The sequence below is a fragment of the Misgurnus anguillicaudatus genome, unplaced genomic scaffold (genome assembly GCF_027580225.2).
Source record: "Misgurnus anguillicaudatus unplaced genomic scaffold, ASM2758022v2 HiC_scaffold_32, whole genome shotgun sequence".
Lineage (NCBI taxonomy): Eukaryota > Metazoa > Chordata > Actinopteri > Cypriniformes > Cobitidae > Misgurnus > Misgurnus anguillicaudatus.
Window position 1 is genome coordinate 2,785,372 of NW_027395282.1, and position 22,424 is coordinate 2,807,795.

At 37.2% G+C, this 22,424-nt stretch overlaps 2 protein-coding genes and 1 long non-coding RNA gene across 8 annotated transcripts in view; 1 reads left to right on the top strand and 2 right to left on the bottom strand.

The window, feature by feature from the left end:
• The window catches only part of LOC141363091 (uncharacterized), a 218,808-nt gene that overhangs the window by 18,130 nt on the left and 178,254 nt on the right, over nt 1-22,424 (bottom strand). The window lies entirely within an intron of this gene.
• Nucleotides 1-22,424, bottom strand: part of LOC129454190 (sialoadhesin) — a 238,850-nt gene that overhangs the window by 4,448 nt on the left and 211,978 nt on the right. For 2 of the 6 annotated variants that reach the window (XM_073865592.1, XM_073865593.1), the window contains exons 2-6: nt 7,758-7,835; nt 7,080-7,427; nt 6,800-7,006; nt 6,340-6,663; nt 3,940-6,150 (exon numbers count right to left, since the gene is read on the bottom strand). In XM_073865592.1, coding sequence (XP_073721693.1) covers nt 5,861-6,150; nt 6,340-6,663; nt 6,800-7,006; nt 7,080-7,427; nt 7,758-7,803 — 1,215 coding nt within the window. In that variant the 5' untranslated portion in view covers nt 7,804-7,835 and the 3' untranslated portion in view covers nt 3,940-5,860. Of the gene's footprint in view, nt 1-3,938; nt 6,151-6,339; nt 6,664-6,799; nt 7,007-7,079; nt 7,428-7,757; nt 7,836-16,323; nt 16,436-22,424 lie in introns of those variants that run through there. The other 4 variants (XM_073865589.1, XM_073865594.1, XM_073865591.1 and 1 more) reach the window with 3 other exon arrangements.
• LOC129421556 (uncharacterized) overlaps nt 20,861-22,424 on the top strand; it is a 106,977-nt gene continuing 105,413 nt past the window's right edge. Inside the window, exon 1 of the long non-coding RNA XR_012368602.1 lies at nt 20,861-21,283. This is a non-coding gene — a long non-coding RNA (uncharacterized lncRNA). The remainder of the gene's footprint in view (nt 21,284-22,424) is intronic.

Consider the following 22,424-nt stretch of genomic DNA (forward strand, 5'->3'; position numbering starts at 1 on the left):
ACATTGATCAAGTTGTAACCCTGATCAAAAACATCAGTCTTGGTGCTCGGCTGGCAAAGTAGGTATCACCTGTGCATTTAAAAGTGATGCTCAGTCATCTGGATTCATGGGATAGAGAATTTTTACTTGCCTGCAAAGATACCAGAGATTTTTTTTATATATATGCTTCTAGAAGCATTTGATGGGTTCTCCTTAACAACTTTGCAATTCCTACGTCGTTTACCTTTTAGATGATTTATTAAACATCTCGATCCCAGACTGCATTGGCTTGATGCTTAACCTGCAGCCACAACTTCATCCATCCATGATTTACAGCAGAACCGGACATGATAGCTTTTAAAAACAATATACAATTATCAACCTTGCGTGTGTGTATATATTGAGGTCGAGCACTTGCTCGTCCATGCATGCTTTGAATCTCTCATTCAGCGCCTGGAAGATCGTTTTCAAGTTTCATCTATCTTATTAACTTTTTAACACCACTCAAGTTCCAAACTTTATCTCTTAATAACCCCTTTTAACATTAAGCAAGTCCTGCATTTTAGTTTCAAAACAAAAATTACGCAGTGGAATCGCCAGTGTTGAATGTATGCTGCTGGTGTTTATAAGAGTGCCACCAGACCTAGTAGTGGTGCCCGTGTGTGCGCTGGCGGAGTGGATTTGACGCTGGTGATTTTGCTGTGTTCAGATTCAAACAATTTTGAGATCGTTACGAATACAAATACAAACTCCGCTGCTCACCCCTAGTCCACATGCACTGACCATAAAACATAATACAATATACCATACAATACAAACTATACAAGTACACAAAACATTTATAATTTATAAATATCATTATTATCATTATTATTAACCAACATCAATTCAAAAGTCTGATCGACGTAGGTACGAGGATTTCTTAAAGCAACTAAATTTACACACAGCCAGCTATATTGTATACTCAATAAATTTCCTGCTGCAACAATTATGTTTTCCCTGCTCCCGCAGAAGTTTTGTTTTCAACCGCCGCAGTGATGTTTCCTATGCTCTAACGGAGGGTCAGTTTTTTCCACTGCTGCGGTAGTGATGCTTGCTCTAACCGCTTCCACATCAAAAAAGCGCACCAAACTCTTATCAGCAAACCAACTCTAACCCGTTCGATTGTCGGAGGGGCTTAGCCATACGATCGCAGGGAGTATTGAACTCTCTTAGAATGGTGCTAGAGCCCTCCCAATTGGTAATAACTTAACATATTCAAGTCTACATCAACATGGGCTTACCCGTCCAATCCCAGCGAGTATTGAACTCCCGTTGGATGCCGCAAAGCCCTCCCAATCCAAAATAACCAAACATTCACCTCGTTGTCAGCAAGGACTTACCATCTAATGGCAGTGTGTATCGAACTCCCGTCGGACGCCGCAAAGCCCTCCAAATCTAAAATAACCAAATGTACATCTCATCGACAGCGGGGGCTTACCCATCCGATCACAGTGAGTACTGAAGTCCCGTCAAATGCCATAAAAGTCCTCCAAATCTAAAATAACCAAACATCCATCTTGTCATCAGCGAGGGCTTACCCGTCCGATCGCAGTGAGTATTGAACTCCCGTTGGACGCCGCAAAGCCCTCCAAATCTAAAATAACCAAATGTATCAAAAATAACAAAAGGACACCAAGGCACTCTTCTTAATTATAAAACCGCTTTAATAAAGATGCTAGTACATAATGGAACTTAAAAATACCACCAACATGTTTCGGCCTACATCCAGGCCTTCAAATGTACCAAATGTACACCTTATAGTCAGCAGGGGCTTAACCGCCTGATCACATTGAGTACTGTAGTCCTGACAGACGCCGCAAAAGTCCACCAAATCAAAAATAACCAAACATCCACCTCGTCATCAGCGATGGCTTACCCGTCCGATCGCAGTGAGTATTGAACTCCCGTCGGACGCCGCAAAGCCCTCCAAATCTAAAATAACCAAATGTATCAAAAAATAACAAAAGGACACCAAGGCACTCTTCTTAATTATAAAACCGCTTTAATAAAGGTGCTAGTTCATAATGGAACCTAAAAATACCACCAACATGTTTCGGCCTACATCTAGGCCTTCAAATGTACTAAATGTACACCTTATAGTCAGCAGGGGCTTAACCGCCTGATCACATTGAGTACTGAAGTCCTGCCAGACGCCGCAAAGTCCACCAAATCGAAAATAATCAAACATCCCCCTCGTCATCAGCGATGGCTTACCCGTCCGATCGCAGCGAGTATTGAACTCCCGTCGGACGGGTTCCGATCGCAGCGAGTATTGAACTCCCGTCGGATGCCGCAAAGCCCTCCCAAATAAATTGTCCACCTCATCGCCAATGGAGGGCTTACCCATCCGATCGCAGTGAGTATTGAACTCCCGTCGGATGGGTTCCGATCACAGTGAGTATTGAACTCCCGTCGGATGCCGCAAAGCCTTTCTAATACAAATCGTCCACGTCATCGACAAACGGGGTCTCACCCGTCCGATCGCAGCGAGTATTGAACTCCCGTCGGACGGGTTCTGATCGCAGCGAGTATTGAACTCCCGTCAGATGCCGCAAAGCCCTCCTGATATAAATTGCCTACCTTATCATCAGTGAGGTGCTTACTCGTCCGATCGCAGCGAGTATTGAACTACCGTCGGACGGGTTCCGATCACAGTGAGTATTGAACTCCCGTCGGATGCTGCAAGACCTTCCCAATATAATTCATTCACCCCATCATCAGTGAGGGCTTACTCGTCCGATCGCAGTGAGTATTGAACTCCCGTCGGACGAGTTCCGATCGCAGCGAGTATTGAACTCCCGTCGGATGCCGCAAAGCCCTCCTGATATAAATTGCCTACCTTATCATCAGTGAGGGCTTACTCGTCCGATCGCAGCGAGTATTGAACTCCCGTCGGACGGGTTCCGATCACAGTGAGTATTGAACTCCCGTCGGATGCTGCAAGACCCTCCCAATATAATTCATTCACCCCATCATCAGTGAGGGCTTACTCGTCCGATCGCAGCGAGTATTGAACTCCCGTCGGATGGCTCTGATTTCAACGAGTATTGAACTCCCGTCGGAGGCCGCAAAAAGCCCTCCAAATATAAACCGTCCACATAATTTTCAACCGAGGCTTTCCTGTACAATCACAGTGAGTATTGAACTTCCGTCAGACGGTTCCAATCGCAGCGAGTATTGAACTCCCGTCGGAGGCCGCAAAAAGCCCTCCAAATATAAACATAATTTTCAACCGAGGCTTTCCTGTACAATCACAGTGAGTATTGAACTTCCGTCAGACGGTTCCAATCGCAGCGAGTATTGAACTCCCATCGGATGCATAGCAAACACAGCCAACATCAGCCTCATCATTTGTATTTTTGGGGGGTACAGTTCCCGGCTGCTGTCCGAATAAGTTAATTTTGCTTTTTGGGGGGATACTCTGCGTTCGGGCCCATTTCCGAGCTCAGAGCCCTCTCCCCGGACAGCACGCCAAATACGTTTACTAATTTAATCTAACCAACTTATTTGTAAGTGTGAACTCGTGAAATTATGTTTTATTAACGTAGTTCGGGAGGAGCACGTCAAATAAACCACTTAAGTACTTCCAGCTGTCTATAATCAGTAATCAACAGATACTCTAGTACCACCAGATGTCCTCAATCAGTAATCATCATATCTACCCAATCAGGACAAAGGCAAGCCATATATAAGTCACAGTTTGACTCTGCAAAGATCCTCTGCAGTCTTCAGAAACCCTCCACCACCCCATCACCTCTCACTCACCAGGTTAATTCCTAAACTGGGGGGGGGATACTCTGCGTTCGGGCCCATTTCCGAGCTCAGAGCCCTCTCCCCGGACAGCACGCCAAATACGTTTACTAATTTAATCTAACCAACTTATTTGTAAGTGTGAACTCGTGAAACATATAATTTAACACGCGCACATGCACGCACACACACCTCTTGGTAACTTTCAAGGTAACATGCTGCACATTGCCTCACTTTTTTTCCCATCTTGCCATAATCTGCTTTAAAAATAATTATACATGTGAATAAAATCATGTTTAACTAAATTTGCCTTACATGGTGATTAATAACATTATTAATGTTAAATACTGTATTCTCCAAAGTTTAGCATGTCTGCACAAATTTGTTAAAAGTGATATTACTGTTAAATAGTGGGAGATGGTTAACCCACAAATGACATTCTGTTATCATTTACTGACCCTCATATTGTGTCTAACCTTCATGATTTCTTTCTTGAGTGAAACACACACAAAAAAAATTGAGAATTTTTTTTTTGTTTTTCCCTGACTAGCAAAAAATACAATGGAGTGGGGACCAGTCACTGTGGTTATCAACACTCTTTAAAATAACTTGTGTATCACACAATAAAGAAACTCATAAATGTTTGGATGGTCTGTTATGTAAACTATGACTGAATTACATGTTTTAAGTTAACTACCCCTTTAAGACAGTATTTTAGAGTTAACACTGCTTTAAATTCAACCATAACTGTGACAGTAGTGCTGTTAACTGTATGTCTGTCTGTAATTTATTGTAGCTTTGTTTACAGTACAGTACAGTACGGCATAAGCACCTATCACGTGGGCACTCGAGACACGAGATATTCTCCATTTATAAAACTTTATTTGATGTGGTTTGTATATGATGTTTTATTTTATTGACAATTATCAAGAGCGCGTTATTTTTAATCCGCTTCACTCGGATGTCAGGTGGATTCCCTTCACTGAGAGTGAACTTTCCGTTTTTATTTGACTAAAACTGGATGATCTGCCCCATGGTAAAATCATTGTACTTTTTCGTAAGCGCTTAATTATAAATGATGCTCATTTACAAATCAGAAGTAATGTTAGCGCATCTTGCGGCAAGTGCACGTTATGAAACGGAGCCAGCTCGATCATCGACTTCAAAGGATTATTTGCACATCCACCCTGACCAGTTTACCTTAGCGGGTCAGACGTCTTGACTCTCCGTTGAAAAAGATGGTCAGAAACTGCGGGTGGAGGAAGGAGATCACGCTGGATTTTGTGATTCCATCGATAGCAGACTCTTGTTACTGATTGGCCATAAGACTTGTAAATCATCCCCACTTTCTATGTGGTGGATGAGCCCAGGACATATTTTTCTTTTTTCTGTTGCTTCTTTTGAGTACTTCGCCCGGCAAAGGGCGTCATCAGGTTTTTGCGTAGTTTAGTGTGACAAGTCGTACCACCGTACTTTGAGGTCAAAATGAGTACCTGCTACGCAAAATGCGTACAGGTTGGCAGGTATGTAGTGAGACTGAAAGTAGCTCAGCAATGACGCCATGGTGGTGCTGCTTGAAGTCGAACAAGCCTAATATCACATGCATCCACCTTGGATTGAACGCAGCGTGATGGCGGAGAGAACATTCACTAACAAACTTCCGATTCCTTGGCTAACAACCAGAGCTAGGAGAACAACCAATTAAAAGAAAACAACCAAGGAAAAGAAGGAAATTAAGATAGACAGCGACCGTGCCAGAAATAAAACTAGGATCAATATCGGACCAGCATTTGAAGGGTGAAGGGATCTATGAGCTTTTAAAGGGTTCAAGCTGGATGCAGAGCTTGCCATATTTCTTCTTGACAGGTAATTGTTCTTTATAAACCATTTATTGTATTTCTGAGTGTTATGTAAGTAATCTAAGTATGCTTAAACACGCACTGCTGAGGACGAGCTCGATATGAGGTCCTCCAGAGTTTCCGACTGTAGCTTTAAAGAGTTACTTCAGTTGGTAACTAAAACTACTTAAAATTTCACTTGAATTTCACAATAAGAAACAACTTAATGTTTTAGGTATTACCAACAGAAGTTATTTTTTTAAGTTGATCCAACTGTTTATTTTTTGCAGTGTAACCGTAAAGTCAGATGTATGATGAGATGTTGTGTTACCTCTTACAGTACAGGAATACTCTTGTAGCTCCTCACTGTTGATTGAGTCCAGGTACAGCTTGTTTAATAATCTCAATCCATCTGTTACCTGTTGTCCATTCTTATACCAGATGTAAGTATGTTTGTTATCCAGAGTGCATTCCGTTGAACAGCTTAATATCACTTTTTCTCCATCTATCACAGGGTTTGGGCTGCTTCTCACTCGTGTACCTGAGATTTCATAAAAGAGAGTTCACATCAACTACTTTTCAAAGTTGGGCCTCATATTTTTGATTTAGCTCGATTGATAAAGCATTACCTAAACCTCTAATCACAGTCGTGCTGATATCAGACTCCTACTCGAGCTATAATGCTTCAGTATAATGAGTGCTGCACAGAGAGTTTATTATGAGCAGTTACCTGTAACAGTAAGATAGACTCCAGGAGAACCAGAAACTACATCTGATATGTTAGTGATGAGGTTAAAGTGATATCGTCCAGCGTCACTCATGCTGGCATTTTTTATTCTCAGTGTGTTTCCCAGATACTCCACACGACCAGAAAACCGAGGATCCTCACGTAGATCTCTGAATTCCCCACGATAACCGTAATACCAGTATGTTTTCTCTACTGTATCTCCAGTGGGATGTGAGTATGAAGAGTGAATATCTACTGTTGATCCCACTAAAGCACAAACACTTCTAGAGGTGTAAGTTACACCCCAACAGCTACTGTTAGAAACACCTGAAAGAGTCACAAAATACTGCTGTAACATTCACAATCAATTACAAACACACTCATACTGTATATGAATCAACAAGAAAACTGCAAAGTTTGTTCTTTCATTTTAATTTAAATATTGTGTAAATATCAGACTCACACACAGATGAAGAGGACAGTAAAAAATTAGAGCAGTAATAACTGTCAGTGTTTTCACTGGATGACACAAATATGCTTTGGTCAAATGTTAAAAATTGTCCATTCTTGTACCAGTGGTAACCATATGCAGATGTTAAAGGGCAGGAGGAATCACAGCTCAGTTTTACTCGCTGTCCTGTAGATTCAGGATTCATCTTCACCTGTAAAACTAAATAATCAAAACCTTACATTAGATGAGAAATGAAAAGAGTTTAACTGGACTGATGAGAATGTAAATGTACCTGAAACTGTTAGATTGACTGTGACTGAGCTGAGATGTTTAACTCCATCCTTCATAATGATCATGAGCTGATATTCTCCACTGTCTCTCTCTCTCGAATCTATTATTGTGAGGTCTGATTTATCTTCAGTGATCCACTGACTCACTCGTCCTGAGTAATCTGAATCTAAAGTCAAATCTTCAGGTTCATCTTTGTTTCTCCAGTTTGTTCTCTGTTTCTGACTGAACCAGAACCCAGTTTTGATGTTGATGTTTGAGTAAAAGCACCTCACATTCATCAGACTCCCCCTCGCAACACAAATATTCAATTTATCACAGGTTACATTAAAATTATCCAATGTTAGGAACCCTGAAGAAGAAACCGTAACATTAATAATATTTGTAGCTTATCTGTATTTAACTTCATTAAAATTACAGAGTGAGATGAGAGATTCAGACAGTCCTGTAAGGATATGAACTCAGATTCATCAATTTTGTTCTCAAACACAAATCTCTCAGTTCAGTTTTAAATACACAAACTCACTTTAAACATTTTAGAGACTGATCCAAACAGTATCCAGTCTTTGGAGTACAGCAATGTAAATTAAATGAGGCTAAACTAGTTTAAAATCTGACATACTTTTAACAAATATATAATAAATTGAAGTATTTCAGTATAACACAAAACTGTGTTTCATACCTTGAATGTGTAACAGCAGGATCAGTGATGAGAGTCTGAAGTTCATGATTTCTCTTTGAAGAAACTCACATATACCAGCTACAAAACATTAAACAAGAACTTTTCTTATTGCTGATAAAAACACAATGTTAGTTTGACTGTGACTTTCTCAATCGGATGCAAAAATACGTTGTGCACATGCGCAGAACATTTGCGCTCCAAGTTCACGTATTATATGTATGAATCTCGTCACAGAAACACGCAACAACAACAGCATTAATGGGGTCACTGTACTAAATTCTGCAGCGTTTGTGTTTACTTTTAAAACATTAGGCTACTTAAAGCAATAAAATAGCGTTGTGACTTTTGAAAAGTGTGTTTTCATTCCCTATATCGGAAAACTTCTTAAGAACAACTCCAACTCAGTTTTGACTTTTATACAGAGTACAGCGTGAACTCCAACGAGAAATGCTGTCGCAAGCGTAGCGTTGCCAAGTCCTCTTTTTTCGAGGTTAGATTTGGGATACTGTTTAAACTGTTTCCACTAGTTGTTGTTTTTCTGCGGGTACAAGATTAAATGATTTCGTTGATAAGTTATTGGTATATGGTCCGTGAATAGTCATTGTCACTGCATGAAAAGAGGTGTATCCGTACTAGGAAACTCCTGTAAACACCACTGATTTTCGGAAGTATCTACTAGTTCCACTGAAGGTAAACTACTAATTCCACCAAGTTAGGAAACTCCCGTAATGATACCAATTCGGATGTATCTTGCTGAGGGGATATCCCCGTGGAATAAGCAGCCATTTGTTGCCATGGCAAGTAATCCCATTGAAGATTTTGGCAGGGGCCACTTTCACACCTACAGAGGTACTGGAATGTCACACCTTTGCACAATTCTAGTGTCCCCATTGGTGTTTAATCTCAACACTGATTGGTTGCTTTTAAAACCCCCTCCCAAAACTCTGACAACTATTGGGACACAACTTTGAAACTTTCCAGTTGAGATGATTTGATTGGTAACACTTTGTTTTAAGCCCAACCCAAGCCCCCATAGCTTAGTGACTTGATTGGTTATTTGCCTGCTATGCAGATAGACTACAACCCCCCCCCCCCCCCCACTATATACTACTATACATCCCCAAAACCCTTAAAAAAATAAAAACTTGAATTGAGTTTGAAATGTTTATTTAATAAAAAACTGAACAATCCACAATTGTCACAATCACAAAATAATATAATACACAAATATTAAAAGCTGCATACATAAACAATACCATTTAAACTCATAAATATACATACAGAGAAAGCAATATTAGAGTAAAATAAAACAAAATAAAAGCAACAATGAAAACTACATTCAAAGCAGTACAATGTAATGTAGCAGTGGCGGCTTGTGACTGCTCATCCGAGGGTTGCAAATTCAAAATAAGTGTTCGGAGTGTCATGTGTGTTGCTTGTGTTTTTAAAATATGTGTTTGTTGCTTCATGTAAACCACGTGCATCACGTGTTTAGTCAAAACACACGATGCACATACACGCACTCGACACGCAGAACACATATTTTGAAATTGGGAACCACACAAATGACGGGCACATGTTATGACAAACTTCGCATCGAGTGCTCACAAAAAAAGAAGTCACCAGCTGCCACTGTAATGTAGTAAATATCTAAATAAAATGAACAACAACTATATTGATCTTGCTCTTAAGAAATCAGTCCTACACTGCAAAAAATGACTTTCTTACATAATATTTCTACTGAAAACAAGACAAAAATACTATTTAAATTAAAATGCTTTTTCTTGAGGAACAAAATGACCCAAGAAAATAAGTCTAGTTTTAGACTAAATAAATAAATAAAATACACACACACATTAAGTGAATTTGAGCTTAAAACAATCAAAAATATCTGCCAATAGTGTGAGAAAAAAATCTTAAGTTTTCTTTTTTCTTAAAAACTTAATTAAAACACAATTTTCTCACCCCATTGTTAGATTTTTTTTTTGTTTAGCCACAAATTATCTTAAATTGTATATTTTTGTCTAAAAACTAGACATATTTTCTAAGGTAATTTTGCTCATCAAGAAAATACATCTTGATTTAAGAATATTTCGTTTTTCTACTGAAAACAAGATAAAAAGTGTTAGAAAGTGATTTTTTGCAGTGTAGAATCAATCACAGAGCTCTGTCTTGGAATTATTCAAACATTTCTCACTGTAACACTGTAATTTCTCACATTTAAGAAAACCAGTTGCATTAAACCATTCAAGTTTTAAAACACATAGATTTGAGTACTGTGAACTTAAACAAAGGGGCTGTTTACACTTGGTATTAAGATGTGTTTTCATCGATCGGATCACAAGTGGACGAGAGAGACACATTACGTTTACACCTGGTATTTAAATCCGTCTCTTTTGTCCACTTTCGACCGCTTCTGTGCTGAATACTATGAGGGGGTGGTCTGTGAGACGGTGGGCGAGTCTCTCTGCTGTCAATCAAACCCGAGTGGGAGTAATTATGAGTTTATATGGACGCAAAATAATATTATGTCGGAGTGCACTGCTTGTTTAGCAAGTAAACATGCTGCACAGTGTTTTGTACATGAGTATGTAAGAGCTTTCTTTGAATCTTCAGCGCAATTGATGAAATAGGATCGCTCAACTTTCACACGCTTTCAAAACGAAACTACGGAGATCAGCCGCTTAGTTTTATCAATGAAAGGCTAAAAATAGCGCTGTTCACCGAATGTTCACGCCAGAAGTCAAAAAAGACGTAAAACTTGTGTTTAATACCTCAGATTAGATAAATGGGCGGAGAGAAGGCGGTCGCTTGTGGCTGTTCGAACGCATTCAACCACATGTGCGTTCCGCAACTCCAAAGCGATCCGATCGAAAGTGGTTTCGACCACCTCTGGATGTGGTTGAAAGTGGTCGAAAGTGGACGAGCTCAAAACGTTTTGAACACCGTTTACACCTGGCATTAACGTCGTCCACTTGTGATCCGATCGACGAAAACACATGTTAATGCCAAGTGTAAACAGCCTCAAACTGAGTCACATGCAGTTAAGCACTTATATTTAAGTTCACACAGTCACACTACCTAAATATAAGTTCAAGATTGCACAAGACTTAAGTTCACAGTACTCAAATGTATCTTTTTAAAACTTAATGGTTTAAGGCAACAGATTTCCTTAAATGGTTTGAGTTAAGTTAACTGTTAGGTTTTACATTGTAAAGCATATACTTGTCAGCAAAGGTAACGTTGATGCACCCTCATCTGGACAGACATCTCTTTGGAGCCCTTTGGAAATATAAAAGTACATATAAGTATTTGGCATAATACTAATACACATATACATATACAGATACACACACACACAACAAATCAAATGACATAAAGTTGTACATTTTAGAAAGTTTACATTAAACTGTACAAAGATACAACAATATATGATCAAAGAACTTCATAATGTCTTCATAACTTCTTACTAGATTTTCTGTGTTGATGTCCTCAGAGTCTCTGTGACGTTCTGCAGCTTCATTACAGTAGGCTACTTCAATATAGTTGTCTATCAAACACAGAATAAAAATAGAGTCACATACATCATAACACCTCTATTTACTATTTAACCAATTTGATTTAATAATTTCATTATTAAACTTACATCATTTTGGCCAGATTGCAGTGACATCAATTTCTTCAGTGTCTAGATCAGTCTGATGTTTTAGCTTCCACTGTTACTTCATTATATTTCTCTGTCAAACACAGAATTAAAAATCAAAATCACATACATCATAACACATCTGTTTACTATTTAACCTGTTTTTTTAAAATTAAATGAATACATTTACATCATCTTTACCCAGAAACCTCTTCAGCGTCCACAAAGTTGACCACAGTGTACATGACATCTGTAAACACAAACATGGATAGACTTCATATTTAAAAAGTTGAAGAACAGCAAACATATTACATTAAAATATATTATGACTCCAAGCTTCTTTACAATTAGCATCTAGGTTCTCTCAAAGTGAAGCTGGCTTTGTTACAAATCAATATAAAGCTATTAAAACCGTCTTGAAAAATAAGCAGCATCTACCAGCACTAAAGCAATGAGCTTTTAAACAACAAAAGATCGTCTATGTATCATTTAAAATAGCAGAGACACACTTGCTAGCTGCTAACATTTCCAACACACAAGTTACTGTTGTTTTGTTTGTTTTAAGCAAAGAACGTCTCATCTTGGCATCTTTAAAGTTTTGTTTTTAAAAATGTAAACATCGAATTGCTTCTTTTAACAGCCCGGTTTGAATGTTACTTCGCGAATTTTTAACCTCATGTTTACCGCTGTGTACCATGTATACCCTTAATGTTTTACTGTTTGTGCTTTAAATTCAAACAGTTCTAGTATAAAGACAAAAACGAATCATAGTAAATAACATAATATGAACAAATAGGCATCCGATCAGCGCGATGCAGACAAACTAATTAAATCAAACTTACCTTAACTGTTGATGTGCAAGCAAACAAAGAGTAGTCCAGGCAGGCTGTAACGGTTCGCGATTTTGAATTTTCCCGTCAAGCCCATAGGTCAAGCAGTCGCACCTGAAGGGTGGGGCAGATGAGTGGGTGCAGGTGCATTCTGGGAAATGTAGTCCTTTTCTTTGGCGTTGTCACTGCTGTAGCATATGCTGCTGTAGATGTAAACTACGATTTCCAAGATTGGATGCACTACAATCATTCCAGCCCAAGTTTGATTGATCCTCTGCTGTCTGCTCGCACTTTATTATATACTTTTATATAATCCGCGTTTTCACACTATGCATTGTTCTTTATACTTGGTCATTAATAAAAAATAAAAAATATATCTATAAAGTTTATAACGTTGACAAAACATGTTTAGTTGACAAACATGTTAACAGTTATTTTGAATGATGCTCAGATTTTCTTAAATATAAAATCTTTGTGAATCAGCACTTACTTGATGAAATACGAACTCTTTAAACATGCCTCAGGAATTATCTTTGGGTTTAGTGGATTAACTGCTCATCATTGGAAACATTGAACGTATACCTAAATGAATTCTTACTTAAATATAAGTAAATATAAACTAATGCTGAGTTAAGACATGTAACATACTGAACTTACTTAATTACAACATGAACTCAAATTAATTTATTGTAAATGAATGCATTAACTAACAATGAAAAACATGTCATGTGAATGATGACTCTTCATTAGTTTATGATAGTATATGCCTTAACTCAGCATTAGTTCATGTTAAAGTAAAAATACATGTATGTCTTTTATCAATGTGATATATGGACCCTTATTATATTATAAAGTCCCCATCTCTTTTATTTAAATTGATTGATTGAAGACAAACATTATAATATGTGGACTGACTTTGTACAAGCATGCATTATCATATGCTAAAAGTTACCTCCTCAGATAGACTACACATTGATTGGGGCCCGAACATTTTCCTTACAAGGGCCAAACCTGACTGAGGGCCGTGGGCCAAAAGTAAATGTTGTTGTGTTATATTAAAATTAAAGTTGCTCTGATAACCCCTAATTTATAATTTTCTAATATTTAAAAAATAAATAAGCAAACATTACTCTGTTTATGCATAACTAATGCAGTTTTATTTTCCAAGGCTTTTTGTAAAAAAAAAAGAAATCATTTTGCCAATCAATTTTAAATATCCTTTTCTCTGTGTGCCACTGTCAAAACCTCTTCATTTTTAGCCTGTAGTACCCGAGTTCATTAAGTTTTGTGATGCATTTTATACACCTTCAAGTATGCATGAAACATAAAAAAATTCACTTTAATCCCTTGCATTTAATATTAATTTACATTTTTGTAATGTAAAAATACAACAAAAAATGATACATTTTAGAAAATGTTTAATTAAAAATATGAACATCTGCGTCAATGACTTTTATTGTTTTTCCTTATCTCACATGGCATGATGGGCCAAATTAAAGATCTATTGTGGGCCAACTTTGGGCACCTCTGGATTAGAAGTACAGTAGCTGACAGGTTTCTGCAGATATGTTTATCCAAGTTTGTCAGTCAGTATCACCGAACATGTTTTGCATTCACATGTGAAAGACTGTCTTTTAGATTATGGACCTGTCTATTGATATTTTTGTTTCTATTTTAAAAGATTTAATGAAATGTTAGGGTAGAATTATAATAACAATAGAAACAGTGAACTTCAAATCATGAGACATCAGCAAAATCAAGCAGCTTTACATTTCACTGACTAATGTATCAACATCCTAGCTAGCAAAAATGTGTTACATGATGTCATTTAAACGGCTTCTTTTAAACGATGTATGCAGCATTGAGAGAAACGTGCACAATATTCTGACCTAGGGCAGTTGGAGACATGTTTTCAAAGTGTTGGAAATAAATATTCTGAAATAACATTTGTTGCATTTCTCTTGAGTCAGAGACATAATTTTCACACATTAAAATTGTAATTGTGTCCATTGAATTTTAGTTATTGTGAATGATGCTAAGTTTCTTAAATAGACTAATTAAATTATATGAATAATAAACGTATTTAGAAAACAGTTTTTATGTACCACAATACTGTATGTGCTGTCTTAAAGAGACATGGTTAACCCCCCACCCCACCCCACTCAGCTCTGAAAACAAAGAAGACACCTCTACCTGTGGGTCATTAACATATAAAAAGCCCTTCACACCTCACACCCACCTCTCCTGACAGGATTCCTGGAAACTTCCACCAGTTCCTATATACATCCACAAACGTAAAGTTTCTGGATGTTTCACAAGTTTACTTTGGTGTATTACCTTTCCAAGCACTCTGCCTCAAAAATCTGGCAAACCTAAAGTTTAGCAGGGATTTCCCATCCCGTTTTTGTCCGTATACAGCTCTTTTCATGCAGTGTGTGATGCTTTTGGGCTAGTTTTGAACGTCCAGTCGGATGGTTTTGAAACGTACGTCTGGTAACCCTGGCTTTGCTTGCGCAGACGTTCGGTTCAGATTCTATATAATGTACATGTAAACGAACATTTAAATCAGATTGCAATGTTTAGGGTGCATGCAAACTGTATCAGTCTCACCCATGTCGTCAATATTTGACGACACTTGACCATGCGTCAATAGTTGACGCGGAGGGTATACCTTTCGCGTCATTTTTTGACGAACTGGGGACTTCAATACTATTACGTCCGTTGCATTCTCTTTCCTATTTTCTTACCATTTTCGCGTCGGTTTAGGGTTAGATTTACATAATGACATCCTTACCCAAACCTAACTCTAACCCCAACGCCAGGTGACAACTGTTTCTAACCCCAACGCTAGGTGACAACTGTTTAATTTCGCGTACACTGTTTAATTTTGCGTAATCTAACCCTAAACCGACGCGAAAATGGTAAGAAAATAGGAAAGAGAATGCAACGGACGTAACAGTATTGAAGTCCCCAGTTCGTCAAAAAATGACGCGAAAGGTATACCCTCCGCGTCAACTATTGACGCATGGTCAAGTGTCGTCAAATATTGACGACATGGGGTGAGACTGTGTTATGGTGAGTGAGTGATCTTTATTGACATAATATATATTGTACAAAGAATGAATAAATAAATAAATACATAAAATGACTTATCAGTCAAAAGGATAGACACAATAAAGCCATTAGGCTTATTTCCATTGTGGTCCTCCAAAATGTGTGCCCTACAAGATGCGTGTAAATGTTTAAAAATGTAGGGATATGGGTTAAGCATATCCTAAGTTAAATGTTATTATATATTTTGAATATGCGGATGATTAAAACAAAAAATAAAACCATAAAACGTGGACAAAACATCCCCAGAAACGTACCACATAAAACAAAAATGGAAAATACAGTACATACAATAACACTACTACTGTCTACTACTCAGCCAGTGCTTTAGGGTTGACTTAAAATGATTAGTATTGTCTGTTAACTTTAAGGCTGCTGGTAACGCATTCCATATGACTGCTGCTGAATACATAAAAGATCCCTTGCCCTTACAACTTTTAAATCTGCATAAAACAAAATCAGTGGTACTACCCCTTGTTGAATAGCTGTGTACAGCATTAACCTTAGAAAAATAGTTATAAAGATATGTAGGTATTTGATTTTTAACTATTCTATGTACCATACACATTTTTATATATGTTACTCTAGTTAGTTTAAGCCACTTAAGGCTACTAAAATGAGCTGGGTTGAGGTGTGTGTGCGGGTGTAGTTTTAAAATAAGCCTCACTTATTTGTTTTGTGATGTCTGCAATTTCTGTTTGAAAATTTTAGGAATGGTTGTATACCATGAAGTGCAGGCATAATCAAAACACACACTTATAACGATTTCAATCATATTAAATTTAGTCGGATTGACAAATTTTGTGCATGTAAACAGCATTGTGAAAAAAAAAATCTAGAACTAGCTTGCAACCTCCCCAGAAAAGTGTATCTATATCTAGTTATCAGTAAATGGTCAGTGAGCTAACTCTTTAGGAAAATTTTAATTGTCAACTTAGCTTAATTGTAAAACTAAACATTATAAAAGCTGTTTTAATTTTACCTTAGTAACTTTTAACAAAAGTCTCGATGGTGGATGATCACGAGATGGTGCCTGCAGGGTCAGGGGAAAATCTGCCCCGACAAAACGTTGCACAACCTTTATTAAACAGAAACAGTGATGTGTTGAACGCCCTGTTGTGATGACGCAAGAGTTGCAAATACGGTAGCTGAGAGGCCATTCTTTGTGTTCTTTTTAAAATCTGAAGCCTGGAATTGATAGGCTACATTTTTCTATTTAGTTTCTCAGTTCTTACTGGGAAAAGTCTTAGGCACGTTCACATTATAACTATAGGCTACATTTACTATAACTTTATGCTAATTCTCTCACGCAATCACTTACTTCAATGCCATATTACATATTTCCTGTAATAAAAACTTTTGCAATTGTTTAAATGTCATTGAATGTGTAAATATGATGTTCTTGTTGCATTTACACAGCGGGTAACAGCAGATGTCCTAAACGCTACACTTCTCGTAACTCTAAACAGTGAATCTAGTAATTTGTGTATCTAATATCTTATCTTTTGGCGTAGTCAATGTAATAGAATAAAATAGTAAATTTCACAGCAACTGCATCATCACTGTGTACCTGGTAATTTTATGTAATGGATCTCAGCTTCTCCATACGTGTCATCTGTCATTCAAATGCTCATGCACTTGAAGTAATAGATTTGATTTGCGAGTACCAGGAAGAAAAACTAAATGATTTAACTTTCTAACTTTAACTTTAAAGATCTGAAAGTCCCAGAGCTAGAGATCATTTTTGACTGAGTAAGACTAGGTTTCACACACAGGTTTACATAACTAATGAGAACTACAAGCTGCATAAAAATATTTCATCTACTTTACTTCCATAATAAGTATATTACACTGGAGAAAAATGCAAAGGAAAATAAAAAGTATACAAATTTACAGATTTGTTTTGGAAGAGTTTTGTTTTGACACAGAAGTGGTAACAGTAGATGGTGGATGCTGAAAGTTTTAGCAGCTATAGTGTCATAGAAAGAGGAGCTGGAAGGCAGGTGAAGTTCTGCACACCCTTCAAACAGAAGGGGATAGAGTGACCTCTGCTGGTTGAGCTTCCACATAGCAAGAAGGGCTATAAATATGTTACAAAACTAAAATGTGAATTAAATAATAGAACCTTATAAATAAATACTCTACCTGCTATCCTAAACTACATATAAAATGAGTGCACTTGTCTTAATCTGAAGTTACAGGTCACCAATGCTCTTACAAATGTTTAATTCTCAGCCAGAGTTGTTATTTTATTAGTTTTAATTTTTATTTCAGTTTACTAAAGTGTTTTTTCACACCCAGTGCTACTTTAGTTGTACTAAAAAACCCCGTTACAGGTCCGTAGCCAGCCTATTGAAAGGGGGGGTTCTTTTTTTCAAAAAGTGGACCTTTTTTGCAGTTTTTCTCCTCCTTTTGTATTTAACTATGAGCAGGGCCATACGCAGGATTTTATAAATACCGAGGTCCATATATGTATTTTTCTAGGGCATGCCCCAGGAAAAAAATTATTTCTCTGCTCTACATATATGAATGTCAAAAAAAAAACATCAGAAAACCAAAGAATCACATAACTATAGATTTCAAACCATGTCAGTATGCAGAAGATTTGTGTTGGTCATTATACACTTTAAAAAAACAAACGGTGCTATATAGCACCAAAACTGTTGCTTTGGATCGTAACCATAGAAGAACCATTTTTAGTGCCATATAGCACCAGTGAAGCACCTGTGTAGCACCTGTGTAGAACCATATAGGGGCCATATAGCACCACTATAGCACCACATTTGGTTCTACATAGCACTATATGGTTCTACACAGGTGCTTCACCGGTGCTATATGGCACTAAAAATGGTTCTTCTATGATTACGAGCAAATAACCACTTTTGGTGCTATATAGCACCGTTTGTAGGAATGCATTGTAATAATTATTTTACCATCCTGGGCACAATGGGCTGTCAGTAAAGTAAACATAGGCTTACTAAATATAGGATCATTTTAGTGAATAAACTAAAGGCCATCAATAATTAGTTTATTAAATTAATTCAAAATATGCACACACTTATTATACACTTAATATGCTTAAATACAACATCAGTAATGCAGGGAACTAGAATTGTATAAATAGGTTGGCTACTTTAGGGGGTCCATATCCCATGAAAGAAAACTGTAATTATTAAAAAAAGCATGAATCTACGATTACTTTACATTACCCCACATTAGATAAATATTCTTCTTGCCCTGCATGCATTATACTAACTGTGTAAGATGTAAACATAATGCAAGCCTTAATTTTAAACTTCTCACATCTGATTTAATGTCTGGTAATGAAGCAAAAGGCTTCTTGTTAACTGCAGTAACTTTAGTAAAAGTTGTTCAGAAAATCAAAATTCCACGATAAACCTTAAACTTACTTTTAACAGCAGAGCTCAACACTAGGTTACAGTCAGGACCAGTGAGTGACTTTCTCGTCTTTTTTTGTTTAATTAACTTTAATGACTTCAACAGGTACTGTACTGTTTATTGGGCTTTAAGACAGAATGCAATAAAATGTTTAAGCCAAAAGATGAATATGGGCTCATTTAAACTCCGTGCACGCGCATTACCGGTGGATGAAGCGTTGTACCGCGCACGTGATGCGTCGCGTTTTCAAGTTCAAACTTCGCAGCAGTTCAGTACAACACAGTGAATCTAATCATACAGTAAAAAATATATCTTATCGAATTAAAAAGTGGCGTTGAATTTTGTTAATAAACACGCTGAATAATGGGAAGTGAATTACTGGAGGGAGTTAAAGCAACGCATTAAATTTGAACACCCATGTGTGCTCAGCTGCAGTAATGTTTCTTGTTTCTTGCGTTTCATATTTCACATCATTAAACGGCAGTAAAATAGTCAGCGTTTGATTACTTACATCTTTATTGCACTTCCACTAACTGTGCATCTGAGCCTGTGTTGCACCTCTGTCTGCCTGGTCTGATTTTATTGGTCATCTCGGAATAATTTTGACTTTATCTTACTTAACGGGGTGCAGCTCAGACCTGTTGGCTTGTGACACCACACTACCGCGAGATCTATTTAAAAGCATACTGAGCCATTTACTATTGAATCGGTCTCGCGGTGCTAAGACGTCACATGCCGATCGGTCTGCGCAGCGCAGCCAGAAGTCAAACGAGCGCTGAGCGTTGAGTCAAATAAAACGAGCATCAGAAAATGACAGAAATCATGCGTGCAGCTTCAATAATGTATCATATTAATTTGAAACAGGAACCCAAAATATTTGTCAATTGTCACAAGCATTGATTAAAACAATGATGACAATAATCAAGCGAAAAAACTACTTAAATTCTGGACCTTTTGGCAGTGAGGGGGGGTTCGTTCGAACCACCCGAACCCCCCCTGCCTACGGGCTTGCGTTATATTAGTTCAGTTTTAGTCTACAATCACCTAACTATAGTGACTTTTATTTTGAAAGTGTTACCGATTTTACTTTCGCTTTCACAAAAGGAATAGACCACGTGACTTCTGTTTTTGGTTTATAAACGAAAAACGAATTGACTGAAGTTCAAAGACTCTCTTCATTCTTTGTTTAATAAGGAATAACTAGCATTCAGTTGAGTTAATTTTACTTCAAGAGATTTAATAAATTAATGATTTAATATACTGATCACTGCATATCTATTTCTGTTTCGTTTTTACTTGTGTTATATCACTCTGATGTTATCTGTTGGGCTGAAAAAAAGGCTTGGGGCAAACAAATCTCACATAATTTATGCATGTATAGCTTTTTCCAATAGCATCTGTAATGTATGGAAGCCCGTTTCCGCCATGTTGTAAAAAATCTAAATAAAATTCTGACTTTATATCTCAAAATTCTGAGAAAAAAAGTCAGAATTCTGAGATGTAAAGTCAGAATTCTGAGATATAAAGTCAGAATTCTGAGATGTAAGTCACAATTCTGAGATGTAAAGTCAGAATTCTGAGATACAAAGTCAGATTTCTGAGATACAAAGTCAGAATTCTGAGATACAAAGTCAGAATTCTGAGATACAAAGTCAGAATTCTGAGATACAAAGTCACAATTCTGAGATACAAAGTCACAATTCTGAGATACAAAGTCACAATTCTGAGATACAAAGTCAGAATTCTGAGATACAAAGTCAGAATTCTGAGATGTAAGTCACAATTCTAAGATACAAAGTCAGAATTCTGAGTTATAAAGTCAGAATTCTGAGTTATAAAGTCAGAATTCTGAGATGTAAAGTCAGAATTCTGAGATGTAAAGTCAGAATACTGAGATGTAAAGTCAGAATTCTGAGTTAAAAAGTCAGAATTCTGAGTTATAAAGTCACAATTCTGAGTTATAAAGTCACAATTCTGAGTTATAAAGTCACAATTCTGAGATATAAAGTCACAATTCTGAGATATAAAGTCACAATTCTGAGATACAAAGTCATAATTCTGAGATACAAAGTCAGAATTCTGAGTTATAAAGTCACAATTCTGAGTTATAAAGTCACAATTCTGAGATATAAAGTCAGAATTCTGAGTTATAAAGTCAGAATTCTGAGTTATAAAGTCACAATTCTGAGTTATAAAGTCACAATTCTGAGATACAAAGTCACAATTCTGAGATACAAAGTCACAATTCTGAGATACAAAGTCACAATTCTGAGTTATAAAGTCACAATTCTGAGTTATAAAGTCACAATTCTGAGTTATAAAGTCACAATTCTGAGTTATAAAGTCACAATTCTGAGATATAAAGTCACAATTCTGAGATATAAAGTCGCAATTCTGACTTTATATCATAGAATTCTGACTTTTTTGCCACTAGATGGCAGCACCTGACCGCAGAACCTGAACCACGCAACGTGATGAATCTGTTACCGCGCTCTTTCAGCACACTTTCACCATCAACAGACCTGTGAACATCTCACGTCAAGGTATGGCAGTAGGCTACTGTACAATATTTAGCATTTTAAATTGAAATGTGACTACATACACGTAACGAGAGCACGTTACCAGCATGATATACAGCTGATATAGGCCAACATTTTCGTGTGGAAAAACACGTGCTCACATGTGGTTTTGGAACATTTTGTGTGAATTCATGCTAATTAACTCTTAAGTGCATAGCTGTTTTACCAATTATTATTACATATTCGAGAATTTAGGGGTCTGGAACATTTATCTAACACAGTTGGATTTTAAACTGCCCCAATAGTATAAAACTCAATCAACAATTTTAAAAATCATAAAAATAAAGCATGTTTTGTTATACTTTGACGTTTGAACGTCATGTAAGATGTATCATGTAATAATTCAGGCATAAGTGAGAGCACTGCGACATTTTTATCAAAATATTTCAAGCTATCAATTCATCATCCATCCATTTTTTAGGGCTGGGCGGTATATTGGGTTTGGGGTTATATCGATATGGTTACCCTGACGACGACTCCCCGAATTAGACAATATCTGTTCATATCGATATGGTTTGATGCGGCGCGAATACGCGCTCTGCGCGGACTAGACCCCGCCCGCTACAGTAGAAATTAGTACGCACATAGAGAAGCACGCAGAAACTGATTGTGACGCTGGAATGCGCCTCATGAATGTAGACACAAACTGCTCCTGCACTAGTAGGATGTAATAACTGAGTTCAAGACTATAATAAAATGTCTCCTCTCCTCAATCTGCTTTTACAGAGAGATCATTGGAGTTATAACCGCTGCATCTGTGTTCTTCCGTCCCAACAATATGTGTGACGCTCCATAACACCTTATCTAATTGCGGTTATTCCTCATCACTATTATAGCAATATCAAGAGTAATTTTGTGTTTATACATCAGTTCGACGGGACAAGTGCGCAGATGAAACAAAAACTCAGAAGGAGATTCTTTAAATTCTTTTAGGGAACTTTCTCCTCAGATTAGGGTTAGGGTTAGGGTGGGTTAGGCAAATCTTAATGCTACAGTATATGAGAGTTTTGTGTTTCTAATTTTATGGATTTTATAATTTCAATAGTATGGGCAGGACCCTTATCTATTTCAACATGATTATGCCCATGTGCACAAAGAAAGGTTA